Below are 21,412 nucleotides of genomic sequence, written 5' to 3'. Positions count from 1 at the left end.
ACGCCACTTCTTCTTCTGCTCCGCTTTACTGTGGTGTCCCCCAGGGATCTATTCTAGGCCCCATCCTGTTCGTTCTATATCTCCTCCCTCTTGGAGAGATTTTTAAGAAGCATGGAGTGTCTTATCACTTTTATGCAGACGACTGCCAAATTTATATGCCTATTTCAAAAGGCCACAGCCCCCTGACACTCCTTCTCAACTGTCTATGCGACGTCAAGGCTTGGTTAGCCCAGAATTTTTTAATAATGAATGAGGGAAAAACGGAAATTTTAGTGTTTGGTCCGGCCCTCGCTGACTTGGGACCATTGCAAAATGATGTGCGTCCCAAAGTCACCAGCCTTGGCGTCACTATAGACAGCGATTTTAAACTTGACAAACAAGTCAATGGCGTTTTAAAATCATGTTTTTATCATCTTCGTCTTTTAGCAAAGGTAAAACCGTTTTTATCTTTTAACCTTTTTGAACAAGTCGTGCATGCTTTTATTTCAAGTGGCCTGGACTACTGCAATGCACTTTATGCTGGCATTAGCCAAAAAGCTCTCTCCCGGTTGCAGTTAGTCCAGAATGCGGCAGCACGACTTTTAACAGGGGCCAGGAGACGCCAGCATATAACCCCAATTCTTCAGAGTTTGCACTGGCTCCCTGTTCATTTTAGAATTGATTTTAAAACCTTGCTGTTTGTTTTTAAAGCTTTACATGGACTGGCACCTCAGTATATCTCAGACCTCATCCAAACTTACACTCCTGCGCGCGCTCTGAGGTCCGAGAGACAGCTCCAGCTTGTGGTGTCCAAGACGAGACTTAAAACCAGGGGAGACAGGGCCTTCTCTGTGGTCGGCCCTAAGCTCTGGAACACTCTGCCCCTCCATGTTCGAACTGCTCCCACAGTGGAGTGTTTCAAGTCTCGTCTTAAGACCCACTTTTATTCTCTGGCTTTTAACACTACGTGAGTTGTGTGGTCCTCTGTTGTCCTCTGTGTTTTTAAAATTTTGCTTTCTATTTACTGTTTTAATTGGTTTTACTCTTTGAAATTGTTTTTAATCATATTTATTTTATATTGTTTTTAATTGTGTTTAATATTGTTGTGCAGCACTTTGGAAACATTTTGTTGTTTAAATGTGCTATATAAATAAAGTGGATTGGATTGGACAGTTTAATAATAAACGAGATACTGCATGCAAAGGTACACCCTTACACTCTATTCAGAGGTATGTTAGAAAAACGACATAAGAAACATGGATAAACACAGCAATATTAATCTTCTGGGAAATAAGTAGTTTGCAGGCAGCGATAAATAAAGCCAGACTGACGAGTTACCCCCTCGTTTGGGTAGGAGTTCGTCCTGGGACTCCTCCGTCTGTGCTGATTGTGGGGGTTCAATTTCTTTATGGCAGTTCGAGGACGGCGTGGCGAAGTTGGGAGAGGGGCCGTGCCAGCAATCTGAGGGTTACTGGTTCAATCCCCACCTTCTACCATCCTAGTCACGTCCGTTGTGTCCTTGAGCAAGACACTTCACCCTTGCTCCTGATGGGTCCTGGTTAGCGCCTTGCATGGCAGCTCCCGCCATCAGTGTGTGAATGTATGGGTGAATGTGGAAATAGTGTCAAAGAGCTTTGAGTTCCTTAAAAAGGTAGAAAAGCGCTATACAAGTATAACCCATTTACCATTTTTATCCGCCAGCGCATTGCCTACCCGTCCTGTCTCCATGTTTACTTAGAATGATCCCCTCATGTGTGTAACCCAGGTAACCTGCAACGGCGGGAAACGCTGGCCACAAAGAGGGCACATAAAGCGGCGTCATGTCGCAAAATCGAAAAGAAAAATGCGAGCCTACTAGGGGTGTAACGGTACACAAAAATTTCGGTTCGGTACATACCTCGGTTTAGAGGTCACGGTTCGGTTCATTTTCGGTACAGTAAAAAAACAACAAAATATACATTTTTGGGTTATTTATTTACCAAATTTGCAAAATCCATCCATCCATCTTCTTCCGCTTATCCGCGATCGGGTCGCGGGGGAAGCAGCCTAAGCAGGGAAGCCCAGCCTTCCCTCTCCCCAGCCACTTCGTCCAGCTCTTCCTGTGGGACCCCGAGGCGTTCCCAGGCCAGCCAGGAGACATAGTCTTCCCAACGTGTCCTGGGTCTTCCCCGCGGCCTCCTACCAGTCGGACGTGCCCTAAACACCTCCCTAGGGAGGCGTTTGGGTGGCATCCTGACCAGATGCCCGAAGCACCTCATCTGGCTCCTCTCCATGTGGAGGAGCAGCGGCTTTACTTTGAGCTCCCCCCGGATGGCAGAGCTTCTCACCCTATCTCTAAGGGAGAGCCCCGCCACCCGGCGGAGGAAACTCATTTGGGCCGCTTGTTCCCGTGATCTTGTCCTTTCGGTCATAACCCAAAGCTCATGACCATAGGTGAGGATGGGAACGTAGATCGACCGGTAAATTGAGAGCTTTGCCTTCCGGCTCAGCTCCTTCTTCACCACAACGGATCGATACAGCGTCCGCATTACTGAAGACGCCGCACTGATCCACCTGTCGATCTCCCCAACCCGGAGATGGCACTCCACCCTTTTCCGGGCGAGAACCATGGACTCGGACTTGGAGGTGCTGATTCTCATCCCAGTCGCTTCACACTCGGCTGTGAACCGATCCAGTGAGAGCTGAAGATCCTGGCCAGATGAAGCCATCAGGACCACATCATCTGCAAAAAGCAAAATCTTCCACCAAAAATATTTTTCTTAGTGTAATATTTGATGTGAAGTAATAGGAACCTTGGATAGGTCAATAATTCATAATAACATTGATTTTGATTCAATATTATGTTTTGAGCAATGACAGTTTGAAAGAAAAAAAAACAGCTTTGTTTTATTAGTCAACATTGCAACTTTTTCTAAATTACATTTAACCTTTAAGCTTTTTTGTTTCACTTTTGTTATGTTTTTGTTTATTTTAATAGTATTTTTAGAATGTGCTGTGGGCCTTTAAAACATTAGCTGTGGGCCGCAAATGGCCTCCGGGGCACACTTTTGACACCCCTGCTATAGATAATAAAAAATTAAATGTGATAAATCTATGGATAAAAAGTAGAGCCTGGCAACGCAGGCGCGTTTATCATAAATATCTCTCTCTCTCTCTCTCTGTCTCTGCCCCTCCCTCACCAATGCTGCTGTTTGTTTTGTTTTTAACCCCTTCTTAACCCTGAACGTACATTGAAAATACACGCAACCCTAACTCAAAAGCCGGACATTTGAGGCATTTAAGAAACTCAGCCCTGACAGCTCCGCAAAAGAGGACATGTCCGGTGAAAAGAGGACGTATGGTCAGTCTATCGTAGCCCGTTAGCTGCTAGCATGCCGTGTGTTGTGCTGCCTCGGTGTGCATTGTTTACACAACGTGTGTTACGCTACTTAATATGTCCGTGTGGAAACTCGTTCGGTACACCTCCGAACCGAACAGAAACCCCCGTACCGAAACGGTTCAATACAAATACACGTACCGTTACACCCCTAGAGCCTACATGTCAGCGCGTCCTTTTCTTTTAAAGTAAATGTTTTTCTCTCCCGTTTGACACCAAATACACTTACTGAATGTGCAATTATTGTTGTTGTTACTATGAACATACCTGCCAACTACTCCGGTTTTCCCGTAATTAGTACGGTTTTCATCAACCTATTCCGGGTTACGGTTGCAGTGATAAAAAATACGTTTTTTCATTAATTAAAAAAAAAAAAAAAATTTTAAGTTTTATTCACGAAATCGCGTAACAACAATGACTATCGACACTGCTTCCCGTAACTTCCTATCGAGCCATTCCGAATGCCATGCGCGAGGCTATTTATAGCACCGCTGCCAAGCACGAGGCACCAGTTGCCGATGTTTCCAAACGGGCGAACGATCATGGAATCAGCCGGAGAAAAATGGCAAACGAGTCTTAAACCGAAAAGAAAACTGCAGTCATTCCGTGAAGAATATTCAAAAGCCTATCCGGGAATAATTATCCGTTCCAAAAAGGGTGAAAACTACGCGAATTGCACCTTGTGCAGACAAGATTTTTCGATCGGACACGGAGGAATTAGCGATGTAAAAGACCACGTTGGGACAAAAAAACACAAGTCTAATGCCGTTGCTAGCGATACAAGTGGAAAACTTTCAACGTTTTTCGTCGCCCTAACAGATTCTTTGGATGTGATAAATGCCGAAGTTTTATTTACGGAGGCAATAATTGAGCATGGACTTCCAATCGCACTGGCTGATCACATGGGACAGTTATTTCGGAAAATGTTTCCCGACTCGAAAATCGCCAAAAAATATGGATGTGGTCGAACCAAAACATCAAACATTATTCAGTGTCTTGGAACAGAATCCTCAAAAAGTATCGCCAATGTCATGAAGACGGAACCATTTAGCATGTCGACTGACGGCAGCACCGATTACGACGATGTAAAACTGTACCCCATTTGTGTTCGATATTTCGTTGACGACATTGGAAAAGTATTGTCAGTACTTCTGTCTTTGAGGGAATGCAATACGGCTTCCACAGGCGAAAACATTTACAAAATACTCGCGGAAGAAATAGACTTACAGAATAAACATGTCAATCAACCCATATGATTTTTGCTGTAATATTTTTGTTTTGAAAAGTCACTGTGACTGATAGAAAAGTGATGGTTTTAGCAACATTTTAACCTGTCTGAATGCTAATAATCATTTTGCGGACCTGGACCCTGGCTACTAGGTTTTTCTGATTTCAAAAGTTGGCAGGTATGTATGAATCATCTGATGGCACAAGCCCTACGGATAAAATACAGCCTATCGCTTGAAACGATACAAATAGAAATGGCACGATAGACATTTTTCTATCGTGCCCACAATATGTATCGTCATATCGCCTGGCACTGGTACGCCCTGAGTGCTGCTTGAGCAGTGTTGGGTTAGTTACTGAAAACCAGTAACTAGTTACAGTTACTAGTTACTTTATTTCAAAAGTAACTCAGTTACTAACTCAGTTACTTACACCAAAAAGTAATGCGTTACTGTGAAAAGTAACTATTTAGTTACGTCTTTTTTTCCTTTTTTTTTTTTTTTTAAAGCTCCCATTAATGCCCTTTTAGCCTTCATTTCAGTACTGTTATTGCACTGGAGAATAATACAATCTGTTGATCAACTTGACATGCATTTTTATTTTCCTTTTAACATAATTAATGAAAAACAGTGCAACATAAAAAGGCATTCCTCCTTTCTTTAAACTTGGACCAATGACCATTAATAAAAAACAAGTTAAAGTGCAACATAAGAAGGCACATTAAGCCTGACATCTGGAGTGATGCTGCTGTCTTCCACACTTGGAGCCATGGATTGTAGAATCCTTGTTTTCAGTGGCAGGATCATTGACACAGATGGTGAAGTTTCAGTGCTCAGTAGAGATGTAACACTTTTGAGGGGTTTAAGTACCTGGAGGACCTCATCTGCCACTCTCACATCATCATCAGACAGGGTGACATTTGTCTTCAGGGTGTTGTGGGTCAATGCAGAGTATATAGCTGCCCGCTGCTCCAACATACCATAAGTGGAGTTCCACCTCGTTGGGGCATCATGTATGAGCTTATGATTAGGCAGCTTTAGCATTTCTTGCTTTGTCTTAAGCACATGAGCAGCTGTTGTGCTTGGGTGGAAGTAGGAAACCTCCTTCCTGATCCTCCCAAGGAGGCACTCCATCCTATTGACTGAGATTCCCTTCTGTGATGCCAAATTCACTACATGTGCAAAGCACCTATCTGTGGTCCCAGTCCTGCCTCATTCACTGCATTTATTTGATTTTTTGGCATTATCACGTGTGACTGGGATATCTTTATCTTCCATTCCTCCACTGCTTGTGTCAGTACCTGCGCAAGGTGACTCTCGTAGAGGGGGCGTGTCTTCTCATCTCCCAGTCTGCTGTGATGAAGTGAGCGCTTATAGTTCCCCTGGACGTCCAGCCGTCTGTCATGATCGCAACAGATGATGCTCGGGATAGTTAATTCACAACTTTTTTCTTCTCCTGCTCATAAAGATCTGGCACAATCTTATTGCTGAAGTGGGTGCGCGACGAGATGTCGTAACGTGGCTCAAGCACATTCAGCATGTGTTTAAAACCCTTGTTTTGCACAACCGAGTCTGCACCTATAAACACACCGATTCAATGGCGCGGGGCGTTCAAGCTCCTCCGTTACTGCGCTCGCCATGACCACGCTGTGTGTGGACTGAACGTGACAACAACTTTTTTTGTTTTTGTTTCCTATATCAAACCGCGTATCACGTGTGTGCCTCCCCTCCCCTCCCCACACACACACACACCCAGAGCGCGCCTCTTTTCTTCTCTCCGGCTTGTGACAGAGGAAGATTCAGAAGAACGACACCGCAGCGCTTCTGTTTCTAGCCGATACTACATCAAAAGTAACGTAAAATAACGCAGTAACGCATCAGGTAGTAACGGTAACTGAGTTACTGAATATAAAAAATAACGCGTTAGATTACTAGTTACCGCCGAAACTAACGGCGTTACAGTAACGCGTTACTTTGTAACGCGTTAGTCCCAACACTGTGCTTGAGTGATTGTTTATATGAGCCGGTGTTTAGTGAGGAGTCTGCAACCGGACATGACATAACAATCAAAATATGGCACCGTTTGACTTATTGTATGTAGTACCGACGGAATTCGGTCGGTGCCAATAAAAGTACCGAATTCGGTACCCATCCCTATGTGTGTTGTGTGTGTCAGAGTTACAAGTTGTGTATTGGTGTCGCCACCAGGAAGCACTCTGAGCTGTCTGACCTCAACGTGAAGGTGATGGAGGCGCTGTCGATGTACGCCAAGCTGATGAATGAAGATCCCGTATACGCAATGTACGCTAAGCTGCAGAGTCAGCAGTATTACATGCAGCAGCAACAGCCACCTGTCTCAACGCAGCAGGTAAACCGCCAAGACCAAACGCAAACGTGCACATGTTGTTACACAACTGTGTGTGTGACCACAGGTGTATCCTGGTGCGGCATCGGGCTCGTACGCCTTGAGTGGCGGCAGCGTTCAAGGCTACAATGTGGATCAGATGCAAGCTGGAACGCCGATACCTGGACAAGCTGCCCCCAGGTAAGAAGACGACACGTGCACTCACCGGACATTTCTTTAGTTACAACTGCAAGAGCTTTGCTTTTGAAATGCACACCGTAAACTAAAACAATCAATTTTTTATTTCAGTAAGAATACAAAAATCATCTGTTCCAGTGAAAATGTGTGGACTCAATAAATTATTTTTTTAAATGTAATTTGTTGTTGGTGTAAAAAGAAGTTTACCACTGCAAAATATACAAATAACAGTCAATAACTTAGTAGAATTATATATAATCCGATTACTTTGAACGCGAAACTGCTGCATTTCCCATAACTTATTTTCTGCATTTTTTGTAAATGCAAACAATGGATTATTTTTCACACTTGACATACGAGGTCCTACTGTACTGTTTAATTTGGACAAATCTTATTTTTTTCCCCCCATTTTCTTGGGTTAATCAAAGGCCCGATCCCAATACACTCCCTCACTACCACGAGCCCTCACTCACAACCACTACACCCTCGAAATGAAGTAAAAAGGGGTAGAGCTTAGTAATCTTCCCTAGGAATTGGGACACCACTTGCTACGTCGCTGCATAGTTTACGTTCGGGGACGTAAGCGACTACATCGTTACGTTTTCACATACGTCCCACCTAGAGTTATACCGGACACCAATATTTTCACATACGTCCCACCTCGAGTTATACCGGACACCAATATTTTCACATACGTCCCACCTCGAGTTATACCGGACACCAATATTTTCACATACGTCCCACCTAGAGTTATACCGGACACCAATATTTTCACATACGTCCCACCTCGAGTTATACCGGACACCAATATTTTCACATACGTCCCACCTCGAGTTATACCGGACACCAATATTTTCACATACGTCCCACCTCGAGTTATACCGGACACCAATATTTTCACATACGTCCCACCTCGAGTTATACCGGACACCAATATTTTCACATACGTCCCACCTAGAGTTATACCGGACACCAATATTTTCACATACGTCCCACCTCGAGTTATACCGGACACCAATATTTTCACATACGTCCCACCTAGAGTTATACCGGACACCAATATTTTCACATATACGTCCCACCTAGAGTTATACCGGACACCAATATTTTCACATACGTCCCACCTCGAGTTATACCGGACACCAATATTTTCACATACGTCCCACCTCGAGTTATACCGGACACCAATATTTTCACATATGTCCCACCTCGAGTTATACCGGACACCAATATTTTCACATACGTCCCACCTCGAGTTATACCGGACACCAATATTTTCACATACGTCCCACCTCGAGTTATACCGGACACCAATATTTTCACATACGTCCCACCTCGAGTTATACCGGACACCAATATTTTCACATACGTCCCACCTCGAGTTATACCGGACACCAATATTTTCACATACGTCCCACCTCGAGTTATACCGGACACCAATATTTTCACATACGTCCCACCTAGAGTTATACCGGACACCAATATTTTCACATACGTCCCACCTCGAGTTATACCGGACACCAATATTTTCACATACGTCCCACCTCGAGTTATACCGGACACCAATATTTTCACATACGTCCCACCTCGAGTTATACCGGACACCAATATTTTCACATACGTCCCACCTCGAGTTATACCGGACACCAATATTTTCACATACGTCCCACCTCGAGTTATACCGGACACCAATATTTTCACATACGTCCCACCTCGAGTTATACCGGACACCAATATTTTCACATACGTCCCACCTAGAGTTATACCGGACACCAATATTTTCACATACGTCCCACCTCGAGTTATACCGGACACCAATATTTTCACATACGTCCCACCTCGAGTTATACCGGACACCAATATTTTCACATACGTCCCACCTAGAGTTATACCGGACACCAATATTTTCACATACGTCCCACCTCGAGTTATACCGGACACCAATATTTTCACATACGTCCCACCTCGAGTTATACCGGACACCAATATTTTCACATACGTCCCACCTAGAGTTATACCGGACACCAATATTTTCACATACGTCCCACCTAGAGTTATACCGGACACCAATATTTTGCTACCAAAATCTATATCGTTGTGTATTTCAATACTTTTTGATACTTTTCATAATAAAGGACAACACAAACAATGTCATTATTGGCTTCATTTTAACAGAACATGTAAGGTAAAATTTAGGATTAAACATGTTTCTTATTGCAACCAAAGAATAGTTTTAAAAGTTTGGAATTAAAATTAAAAGGCACATTAAACACATGGCCTTTTCCTATTGCACTCAAACAGTTTACAAATATTTGACATATTGTATAAAGCCTGCCATAATTTAGAATTAGGTTAGAATATAACAGAAAGCTTTATTGACATTGTATTAAATGTTTCATGATTTATGGGAGCCAATATTGAGCTGTGCTTTAAGACATATACAATAATCAGTAAACCCTGAAAACAAGGCTTAAAGTACACAGACAAGACAAGTATCAGGTAAAACACACATTGTTAAAGATAAAACACAAATGAAAAGTGTGAATTTGTCATGAAATTCAGTCAATTCACTTGCATTATTTTACATTACGTGGGCGGTTTGGACTGCTCTAATAATTTTCAACGAGCCAACCAGCTGTATGCGTGTCTTGTATCTACTGTGTATGTAGACAGGGGAAGCTGTTAAAGGGGAACATTATCACAATTTCAGAAGGGTTAAAACCATTAAAAATCAGTTCCCAGTGGCTTATTTTATTTTTCGAAGTTTTTTTCAAAATGTTACCCATCACGCAATATCCCTAAAAAAAGCTTCAAAGTGCCTGATTTTAACCATCGTTATATACACCCGTCCATTTTCCTGTGACTTCACACAGTGATGCCAATACAAACAAACAGCAAGGTATAGCGACATTAGCTCGGATTCAGACTCAGATTTCAGCGGCTTAACACTGTCTGATAAGATAATTACTAACAACTATGAACTAGGTTTACAGCATATGAAATACATTTGGCAACAACATGCACTTTGAGAGTGCAGACAGCCCATTTCAGGCGCGCTAAGAACATATATTTTTCCACGATTTTAGCACTCAGGTTAACCATACCTAAATAGACACAAAATACTGCATTACACAAGACTACCCGAATGTACTCGAATGATTGAAAAAAATAAATGTTTTTAAGCTAAATTATTGGTAAACACTAGAGATGCGCGGATAGGCAATTATTTCATCCGCAACCGCATCAGAAAGTCGTCAACCATCCGCCATCCACCCGATGTAACATTTGATCAAAACCGCACCCGCCCGCCATCCGCCCGCACCCGCCCGTTGTTATATATCTAATATAGACGATGCAAGGCATTAGTGAGGTTATAAAGCTTTTGCCTGTTAAAGAAAGGAGACTGATCCAATGCAGCACAGACATTCGCGTGCCACGCTGTCACGACCCAGACGCACACCAGTGCGCAATCATATGGGAGCCGCGCTGAGCGCACCTCCAAGCGCGTCTCGCTGCCGGCGACGGCCGGGTATGGGCCCAACGCTCCAGCGCCATCCATTCTCAGGGCTAGTTGATTCGGCAGGTGGGTTGTTACACACTCCTTAGCGGGTTCCGACGTCCATGGCCACCGTCCTGCTGTCTATATCAACCAGGGTGAGCCCCACCCCTTTCGTGAGCGCACTGCGCGCGGAGTGACCCCTGTTACGCGCCCCCGGCAACAGGGGTGGCGGGCAGGTAAGCTGCGCGGGCGGAGTGACCCCTGTTACGAGCCCCCGGCCACGGGGGTGGCGGGCAGGTAAGCTGCTTACCTGCTGCGTGTGACGCCGGCCGCGGCGAAGGCGGACGAGGCGGGGTGTCGGTGCGGTGGGCGCGGTGGTGACCCTGGACGTGCGTCGGGCCCTTTTCGCGGATCGCCTCAGCTACGGCTCCCGGTGGGGCCCTCTCGGGGGAAGGGGCCTCGGTCCCGGACCCCGGCGAGGCGTCCCTTCTCCGCTCCGTAAAAGTGTCCATCTCTTTTTTTTTTTTTCTTCTGTTGTGGCATATGCAGCAGGTGCCTGCTCATTTTTCGTATGTGGGTAACAACATTTAACTATGTATATATATTTCCGAATTGGTTTAACTGCCACCCGCCTGAATCTATTTAAAATCTAACTTTTTTTTATTTCAACCGCCCGACCCGCGGATAAAATCTAATTTTTTTAAATTTCATCCGCCCGATCCGCGGATAATCCGCGGACTCCGCGGTTGTGCCCGCAAACCGCGCATCTCTAGTAAACACAGTTTATGTATAATAATTTACGTAAAACCGCGAGTAATGAATAAAGTTTTCATCAATTAATATATTCTGTAGACATACCCTCATCCGCTCTCTTTTCCTGAAAGCCGATCTGTCCAGTTTTGGAGTTGATGTCAGCAGGCCAGGGAAACTAGGGTCGATATTCTTCTCTTGATCATCTTTGGTGGCATAAGGGACGGTGTGAGCCAAGACATCCAGGGGGTTTAGCTCGCTCGTCTGCGGGAACAAACTGCCGCCATTGCTTGCCGTGCTACCGAGGGCCTTTGTCCCTGAATTGCTCACACACTCCGGCAGATTCAATGGGGGTCTGGCGGCAGATTTCTTTGACTTTATCGTTGGAAATGCATCTGCTTTGAGTGTCGCAGGATATCCACACATTCTTGCCATCTCTGTCGCAGCATAGCTTTCGTTGGTAAAGTGTGCGGAACAAACGACTGACCATTTCGTCGGCTTTCCCCACACCCTCGTATTTTGAACAAATTTCGTCCAATTTCTTGCCACTTTCGCATCTTTGGGCCACTGGTGCAACTTGAATCCGTCCCTGTTCGTGTTGTTACACCCTCCGACAACACACCGACGAAAGTGAGAAAATGGCGGATTGCTTCCCGATGTGACGTCGCAACGTCACTCCGAGAGCGAATAATAGAAAGGCGTTTAATTCGCCAAAATTCACCCATTTAGAGTTCGGAAATCGGTTAAAAAAATATATGGTCTTTTTTTCTGCAACATCAAGGTATACAGTGGGGCAAAAAAGTATTTAGTCAGTCACCGATTGTGCAAGTTCTCCCACTTAAAATGATGACAGAGGTCTGTAATTTTCATCATATGTACACTTCAACTGTGAGAGACAGAATGTGGAAAAAAAATCCAGGAATTCACATTGTAGGAATTTTAAAGAATTTATTTGTAAATTATGGTGGAAAATAAGTATTTGGTCACTTCAAACAAGGAAGATCTCTGGCTCTCACAGACCTGTAACTTCTTCTTTAAGAAGCTCTTCTGTCCTCCACTCGTTACCTGTATTAATGGCACCTGTTTGAACTTGTTATCTGTATAAAAGACACCTGTCCACAGCCTCAAACAGTCAGACTCCAAACTCCACTATGGCCAAGACCAAAGAGCTGTCGAAGGACACCAGGAAAATAATTGTAGACCTGCACCAGACTGAAGAGTGAATCTACAATAGGCAAGCAGCTTGGTGTGAAAAAATCAACTGTGGGAGCAATTATCAGAAAATGGAAGACATACAAGACCACTGATAATCTCTCTCGATCTGGGGCTCCACGCAAGATCTCATCCCGTGGGGTCAAAATGATCATGAGAACGGTGTGCAAAAATCCCAGAACCACACGGGGGGACCTGGTGAATGACCTGCAGAGAGCTGGGACCAAAGTAACAAAGGTTACCATCAGTAACACACTACGCCGACAGGGAATCAAATCCTGCAGTGCCAGACGTGTCCCCCTGCTTAAGCCAGTGCATGTCCAGGCCCGTCTGAAGTTTGCCAGAGAGCACACGGATGATACAGCAGAGGATTGGGAGAATGTCCTGAGGTCAGATGAAACCAAAATAGAGCTTTTTGGTATAAACTCAACTCGTCGTGTTTGGAGGAAGAAGAATACTGAGTTGCATCACAAGAACACCATACCTACTGTGAAGCATGGGGGTGGGAACATCATGCTTTGGGGCTGTTTTTCTGCTAAGGGGACAGACCGACTGATCCGTGTTAAGGAAAGAATGAATGGGGCCATGTATCGTGAGGTTTTGGCTCAAAATCTGGATCCCAAACACACCGCCCGGGCAACGAAGGAGTGGCTCCGTAAGAAGCATTTGAAAGTCCTGGAGTAGCCAAGCCAGTCTCCAGACCTCAACCCTATAGAAAATCTGTGGAGGGAGTTGAAAGTCCGTGTTGCTCGGCGACAGCCCCAAAACATCACTGCTCTCGAGAAGATCTGCATGGAGGAATGGGCCAAAATACCAGCTACTGTGTGTGCAAACCTGGTAAAGACCTATAGTAATAGTTTGACCTCTGTTATTGATAACAAAGGTTATATTACAAAGTATTGAGTTGAATTTTTGTTATTGACCAAATATTTATTTTCCACCATAATTTACAATTAAATTCTTTAAAAATCCTACAATGTGAATTCCTGAATTTTTTTTTCACATTCTGTCTCTCACAGTTGAAGTGTACCTATGATGAAAATTACAGACCTATGTCATCATTTTAAGTGGGAGAACTTGCACAATTGGTGGCTGACTAAATACTTTTTTGCCCCACTGTATATTGACGCTTACATAGGTCTGGTGATAATGTTCCCCTTTAACTATACTACCTGCCACACTTTAAAATCAAAATCAAAATAAATGTATGTTTATTAGTGATGTATAAACATTAGCGATGAATATTCTAGCTAGCGTTATGCATTAGCTTTATGTCAATGATAAATGTATTAGCTAGCATCATACATGAACATGTACATCATTATTAAAGATATAAATGTGTTCCAGCGACGTTCACATGTACATGGGTCAGCCGCCCGTCTACGCTGGCCCCGCCCCCGGCAGCATGACCCCTGCAGACGCCCACGCCTACCAGGGTGGCCCGGCCGGCCCCCTGCCCGCCATGACGCAGGCTCCCGGCTACAGCGCCCCCTCTGGCCACAACGTGATGACATCTGCAGAGCTGCCAGCGCAGGTTTCTTACTCCGAGAAGGCGTTGCTATAGTGACAGCAAACGCCAGAGCAGTGCGACGTCTTATATGTCTTTATTCCCTCTAACATGAAAGGAACAAAAGTGAAGGTGATCTTTGCTTAGTTGCACTTCTGTTGTGTTGTTGATCAACATGTAAGTAGAAACAAGCTCTGTGTTCATGCCCAGCTCTCATCTTCACTACTGTGCTAAACTACCACACACTCACCTTTCTCGACAACTTTTACTCCAAGTACTGAAAACTGACGACACTTTCTGTTGTTTCGGGAGGCAAAGCATGCACATGGCTCTTGTATATTTTATTGAACTCAAGGCCGGCTGATGACCTCACGTTAGTACAGTGTTTAGCGGCGGTCGCCATGGCAACTGGAGCCAACGCAGAACAAGTGGAAAAGGAAACCTGTAAAGCATCTCCTGTTTTTGTAGAGTCATTTTAATTTATGTATTATAATTTTGACGCTGTTTTGTAAACATGGACAAGATGTAAGTATTCTCACAGGGAAGTTGTACATTTTAAAGGCGCTCGTCGTGCATTTCAAAGTTGCCTCGCACTAAAACACGTTCATTACTTCCGACAAACACTACTTCCTGTCGTTAGTGTTCAATTGAGGGAGCATTTTAATCTGATTTGAAGTCAGTTTAATTTCACTCCTCAAAAGATGATTTTATACCCCGTTTTAATTTCAAATGAAGTTCACTTTCGGTCTCTTGCAGCGTTGGACTGTAGGCCCAAGTGAAGGTGCAGCATAGATTATTATTATTATTATTAGTATTGTTGTTATTATTATTGAAAGTTTTCATGTCAAATGTGTATCCTGCTCTCTTTTAATCGTACTCATCAGTTGATATTCACAATAAAAGAAACCAGGGCAAATGTACACAACAATTTGAGTGACATTCTTTTATTTTTTAAATGATTGGAATATTTTCTAATATATTTCCAAAACTAGCTTTCATATACGATATTTAATCAATTTATTCCTATTCTTGCAACTTTTTCTTCCTTTGCGTTTTTCATCCCATTCAAATATTCCACTTTCAAACTGTTCAGCTCATCAATGACATGCAAGCTACAATGTTTCTATTTTGCTAAGTTTTCCCACATTTCTCCACATTTGCTGATTCAAAATGAACAATATGTCATACTTCTGGATTCAATCAATCAATCAATCAATTCCTTTATTGTCATTGTCATAATAACACTTAAGTCATACATGTCAACGAGATTTTGTTTGAGCTTTGTCCAGCGGCATAGAAACGGTGCAGGTTGACCATAGTTTACAGCAGGGGTCCCCAAACTTTTTGACTCGGGGGCTGCATTGGGTTTAAACAATTTGGCCAGGGGCCGGGCTGTGTATATATATATATATATATATATATATATATATATATATATATATATATATATACATATATATATATATATATATATACATACAGGTAAAAGCCAGTAAATTAGAATATTTTGAAAAACTTGATTTATTTCAGTAATTGCATTCAAAAGGTGTAACTTGTACATTATATTTATTCATTGCACACAGACTGATGCATTCAAATGTTTATTTCATTTAATTTTGATGATTTGAAGTGGCAACAAATGAAAATCCAAAATTCCGTGTGTCACAAAATTAGAATATTACTTAAGGCTAATACAAAAAAGGGATTTTTAGAAATGTTGGCCAACTGAAAAGTATGAAAATGAAAAATATGAGCATGTACAATACTCAATACTTGGTTGGAGCTCCTTTTGCCTCAATTACTGCGTTAATGCGGCGTGGCATGGAGTCGATGAGTTTCTGGCACTGCTCAGGTGTTATGAGAGCCCAGGTTGCTCTGATAGTGGCCTTCAACTCTTCTGCGTTTTTGGGTCTGGCATTCTGCATCTTCCTTTTCACAATACCCCACAGATTTTCTATGGGGCTAAGGTCAGGGGAGTTGGCGGGCCAATTTAGAACAGAAATAGCATGGTCCGTAAACCAGGCACGGGTAGATTTTGCGCTGTGTGCAGGCGCCAAGTCCTGTTGGAACTTGAAATCTCCATCTCCATAGAGCAGGTCAGCAGCAGGAAGCATGAAGTGCTCTAAAACTTGCTGGTAGACGGCTGCGTTGACCCTGGATCTCAGGAAACAGAGTGGACCGACACCAGCAGATGACATGGCACCCCAAACCATCACTGATGGTGGAAACTTTGCACTAGACTTCAGGCAACGTGGATCCTGTGCCTCTCCTGTCTTCCTCCAGACTCTGGGACCTCGATTTCCAAAGGAAATGCACAATTTGCTTTCGTCAGAAAACATGACTTTGGACCACTCAGCAGCAGTCCAGCTGGTGTCGGTCCACTCTGTTTCCTGAGATCCAGGGTCAACGCAGCCGTCTACCAGCAAGTTTTAGAGCACTTCATGCTTCCTGCTGCTGACCTGCTCTATGGAGATGGAGATTTCAAGTTTATTTTTAATTATTTTATTTTTATTTTTGTAATACTTGGGACTTCCCGGGGGCCTGATTTTGGACGCTGGCGGGCCGTAGTTTGGGGACCCCTGGTTTACAGTTTAGCATTGTTAGGAAGATGGCGAATAGAGGGACATGAGGGTGGGAACAGTCATATGTCTGATGGGTGTTGCGTTGATGTTGCAGCAATGCAATGTCCAGAGCACAATTATTGAGGTGGTGAAGAGTGAGGTAATAAGATGGTCCGAGGCAGCAAAGGGGCAGGCTGTTCATTTAGCAGTCTCACAGCCTGGGGATACAGACTGAGAGACATTCTGGTGGTCCTGGCGCAAATCAATCTATACCTCCTTCCAGAGGGTAGCAGGTTGAAGAGACCATGTGCTGGGTGGTATCTGTCCTTTAGGATGTTGTGTACTCTCTTTAGGCAGCGAGTTGTGTACATGGCACTCATCTCTGGGAGTATCGTCCTTGTAATTTCCCCCGCCGCTTTAACCACTCGCTGGAGGGCCTGTTGGTTCGCTTTAGTGCGGCTAGCAAACCACATTAAAAAGCCGCAAGTGAGGACACTGCTGATGGCACTGTTGTACAAGTTTACCATTGATTTCTGCGGAATGTTTGCGCATTTTAGTTTCCTCAAAAAAACCAAACTTTGTTGGGCCTTTCCGACTGTAGAAGAGGTGTTGATGTCCCAGCATAGATCTTCTGTTCTGTTCACCCCTAAGAATTCCTCAACATATTGAAACCTTCCACCATCGACAGTTTCCAATCATCCTGGAAATTGAAACTTTACATTTTTATGTTTGGCATGCTAGTCTTTTAGCGAATTAATCAGCTATAAACCTTGGGGTGAAATGTTTAGTTATTTATGTATGCTGGGATACACTTGAGGGTCAAATGTTTATTTCACACATCCTTACTCTTACCATGTTAACTTTCTTTTTAACTCATTTTGTGGGTAAACGGTACACCCAGAAGTCTTATATGTTGTTACTTGGTCGGGCTGGCTTTGCAAACTGTTTGCGTTTCAGTTCAGTTTTTCAGCATTCACACAAAAATTCTACCAACATTGTTTTATCTAGTCACATACAGTGGGGCAAAAAAGTATTTAGTCAGCCACCAATTGTGCAAGTTCTCCCACTTAAAATGATGACATAGGTCTGTAATTTTCATCATAGGTACACTTCAACTGTGAGAGACAGAATGTGAAAAAAAATCCAGGAATTCACATTGTAGGAATTTTAAATAATTTATTTGTAAATTATGGTGGAAAATAAGTATTTGGTCACCTCAAACAAGGAAGATCTCTGGCTCTCACAGACCTGTAACTTCTTCTTAAAGAAGCTCTTCTGTCCTCCACTTGTTACCTGTATTAATGGCACCTGTTTGAACTTGTTATCTGTATAAAAGACACCTGTCCACAGCCTCAAACAGTCAGACTCCAAACTCCACTATGGCCAAGACCAAAGAGCTGTCGAAGGACACCAGGACAATAATTGTAGACCTGCACCAGACTGTGAAGAGTGAATCTACAATAGGCAAGCAGCTTGGTGTGAAAAAAATCAACTGTGGGAGCAATTATCAGAAAATGGAAGACAAACAAGACCACTGATAATCTCCCTCGATCTGGGGCTCCACGCAAGATCTCATCCCGTGGGGTCAAAATGATCATGAGAACGGTGTGAAAAAATCCCAGAACCACACGGGGGGGACCTGGTGAATGACCTGCAGAGAGCTGGGACCAAAGTAACAAAGGTTACCATCAGTAACACACTACGCCGACAGGGAATCAAATCCTGCAGTGTCAGACGTGTCCCCCTGCTTAAGCCAGTGCATGTCTAGGCCCGTCTGAAGTTTGCCAGAGAGCACATGGATGATACAGCAGAGGATTGGGAGAATGTCATGTGGTCAGATGAAACCAAAATAGAACTTTTTGGTATAAACTCAACTCGTCGTGTTTGGAGGAAGAAGAATACTGAGTTGCATCCCAAGAACACCATACCTACTGTGAAGCATGGGGGTGGAAACATCCTGCTTTGGGGCTGTTTTTCTGCTAAGGGGACAGGCCGACTGATCCGTGTTAAGGAAAGAAAGAATGGGGCCATGTATCGTGAGATTTTGAGCCAAAACCTCCTTCCATCAGTGAGAGCTTTGAAGATGAAACGTGGCTGGGTCTTCCACTAAGACAATGATCCCAAACACACCGCCCGGGCAACGAAGGAGTGGCTCCGTAAGAAGCATTTGAAAGTCCTGGAGTGGCCTAGCCAGTCTCCAGACCTTAACCCCATAGAAAATCTGTGGAGGGAGTTGAAAGTCCGTGTTGCTCGGCGACAGCCCCAAAACATCACTGCTCTCGAGAAGATCTGCATGGAGGAATGGGCCAAAATACCAGCTACTGTGTGTGCAAACCTGGTAAAGACCTATAGTAATCGTTTGACCTCTGTTATTGCCAACAAAGGTTATATTACAAAGCATTGAGTTGAATTTTTGTTATTGACCAAATACTTATTTTCCACCATAATTTACAAATAAATTCTTTAAAATTCCTACAATGTGAATTCCTGGATTTTTTTTTCACATTCTGTCTCTCACAATTGAAGTGTACCTATGATGAAAATTACAGACCTCTGTCATCATTTTAAGTGGGAGAACTTGCACAATTGGTGGCTGACTAAATACTTTTTTGCCCCACTGTATGTGACAAAATAAAACCATTTTGGTAAAATTCTCATTGTTTAAAAAAAATTTAAATTCAATGTACAGTAATTGTATAATTTAGTAAAATTGTAAAATATATTTCTCCTAAGTGTCTCAAAGGGCTCCACAAACCACGATGACATCCTCTGATCTGAACCCACATCCGGGCAAGGAAAAACTCCAAAAAGCCTTTGCTGGGAAAAGAAGAAACCTTGGAAAGGGGCAACAGATGCGGGGGGTCTCCTTCCTGGGTGACAGTGCAATGGAGGCCGAGCTGGTTCAAGTATTGAATTGTGACGTGAAGAGATATTGTGAGAGTCCAGTTCATGGAGAAGCCAGCAGAGGGTGGTAGAGGATCTTGCAAGTAGACAAATGGAAAACGCAGAGACTTCACCAACTGCTGCAAATTGTTACAACTTAAGAAGCAGTTACACTACAGGTAAAAGCCAGTAAATTAGAATATTTTGAAAAACTTGATTTATTTCAGTAATTGCATTCAAAAGGTGTAACTTGTACTTTATATTTATTCATTGCACACAGACTGATGCATTCAAATGTTTATTTCATTTAATTTTGATGATTTGAAGTGGCAACAAATGAAAATCCAAAATTCCGTGTGTCACAAAATTAGAATATTACTTAAGGCTAATACAAAAAAGGGATTTTTAGAAATGTTGGCCAACTGAAAAGTATGAAAATGAAAAATATGAGCATGTACAATACTCAATACTTGGTTGGAGCTCCTTTTGCCTCAATTACTGCGTTAATGCGGCGTGGCATGGAGTCGATGAGTTTCTGGCACTGCTCAGGTGTTATGAGAGCCCAGGTTGCTCTGATAGTGGCCTTCAACTCTTCTGCGTTTTTGGGTCTGGCATTCTGCATCTTCCTTTTCACAATACCCCACAGATTTTCTATGGGGCTAAGGTCAGGGGAGTTGGCGGGCCAATTTAGAACAGAAATACCATGGTCCGTAAACCAGGCACGGGTAGATTTTGCGCTGTGTGCAGGCGCCAAGTCCTGTTGGAACTTGAAATCTCCATCTCCATAGAGCAGGTCAGCAGCAGGAAGCATGAAGTGCTCTAAAACTTGCTGGTAGACGGCTGCGTTGACCCTGGATCTCAGGAAACAGAGTGGACCGACACCAGCAGATGACATGGCACCCCAAACCATCACCCAACCATGCAAATTTTGCATTTCCTTTGGAAATCGAGGTCCCAGAGTCTGGAGGAAGACAGGAGAGGCACAGGATCCACGTTGCCTGAAGTCTAGTGTAAAGTTTCCACCATCAGTGATGGTTTGGGGTGCCATGTCATCTGCTGGTGTCGGTCCACTCTGTTTCCTGAGATCCAGGGTCAACGCAGCCGTCTACCAGCAAGTTTTAGAGCACTTCATGCTTCCTGCTCTATGGAGATGGAGATTTCAAGTTCCAACAGGACTTGGCGCCTGCACACAGCGCAAAATCTACCCGTGCCTGGTTTACGGACCATGGTATTTCTGTTCTAAATTGGCCCGCCAACTCCCCTGACCTTAGCCCCATAGAAAATCTGTGGGGTATTGTGAAAAGGAAGATGCAGAATGCCAGACCCAAAAACGCAGAAGAGTTGAAGGCCACTATCAGAGCAACCTGGGCTCTCATAACACCAGAAACTCATCGACTCCATGCCACGCCGCATTAACGCAGTAATTGAGGCAAAAGGAGCTCCAACCAAGTATTGAGTATTGTACATGCTCATATTTTTCATTTTCATACTTTTCAGTTGGCCAACATTTCTAAAAATCCCTTTTTTGTATTAGCCTTAAGTAATATTCTAATTTTGTGACACACGGAATTTTGGATTTTCATTTGTTGCCACTTCAAATCATCAAAATTAAATGAAATAAACATTTGAATGCATCAGTCTGTGTGCAATGAATAAATATAAAGTACAAGTTACACCTTTTGAATGCAATTACTGAAATAAATCAAGTTTTTCAAAATATTCTAATTTACTGGCTTTTACCTGTATATCAGGAGTGTTTTTGTGAGCTCATAAAAGTGAGCATAAAGCGATAGAAGTTGCAGAGTCAACAGTGTCCAGAGTCCACCAGCTTGATGCTCAAGACCTTTTTATGCTTTTTCTTTTCTTTTCTTCCTGCA

The 21,412-nt window shown here is 43.3% G+C and overlaps 2 protein-coding genes across 2 annotated transcripts in view; both read left to right on the top strand.

The window, feature by feature from the left end:
- The window catches only part of LOC133618953 (collectin-12-like), a 78,730-nt gene extending 63,711 nt beyond the window's left edge, over nt 1-15,019 (top strand). The window contains exons 18-20 of the mRNA XM_061979814.2: nt 6,790-6,949; nt 7,014-7,126; nt 13,932-15,019. Coding sequence (XP_061835798.1) covers nt 6,790-6,949; nt 7,014-7,126; nt 13,932-14,148 — 490 coding nt within the window. The 3' untranslated portion in view covers nt 14,149-15,019. The remainder of the gene's footprint in view (nt 1-6,789; nt 6,950-7,013; nt 7,127-13,931) is intronic.
- Nucleotides 15,020-19,259: 4,240 nt separating this feature from the next.
- The window catches only part of tmem236 (transmembrane protein 236), a 12,893-nt gene continuing 10,740 nt past the window's right edge, over nt 19,260-21,412 (top strand). The window contains exon 1 of the mRNA XM_061979843.1: nt 19,260-19,714. Within this exon, the coding sequence (XP_061835827.1) occupies nt 19,648-19,714 (67 nt within the window). The 5' untranslated portion in view covers nt 19,260-19,647. The remainder of the gene's footprint in view (nt 19,715-21,412) is intronic.

The sequence above is a fragment of the Nerophis lumbriciformis genome, linkage group LG19 (assembly GCF_033978685.3).
Source record: "Nerophis lumbriciformis linkage group LG19, RoL_Nlum_v2.1, whole genome shotgun sequence".
Taxonomy (NCBI): Eukaryota; Metazoa; Chordata; class Actinopteri; order Syngnathiformes; family Syngnathidae; genus Nerophis; species Nerophis lumbriciformis.
The sequence above is the reverse complement of the archived record's forward strand: the minus strand, read 5'-3'. Positions and strand labels throughout refer to the sequence as shown.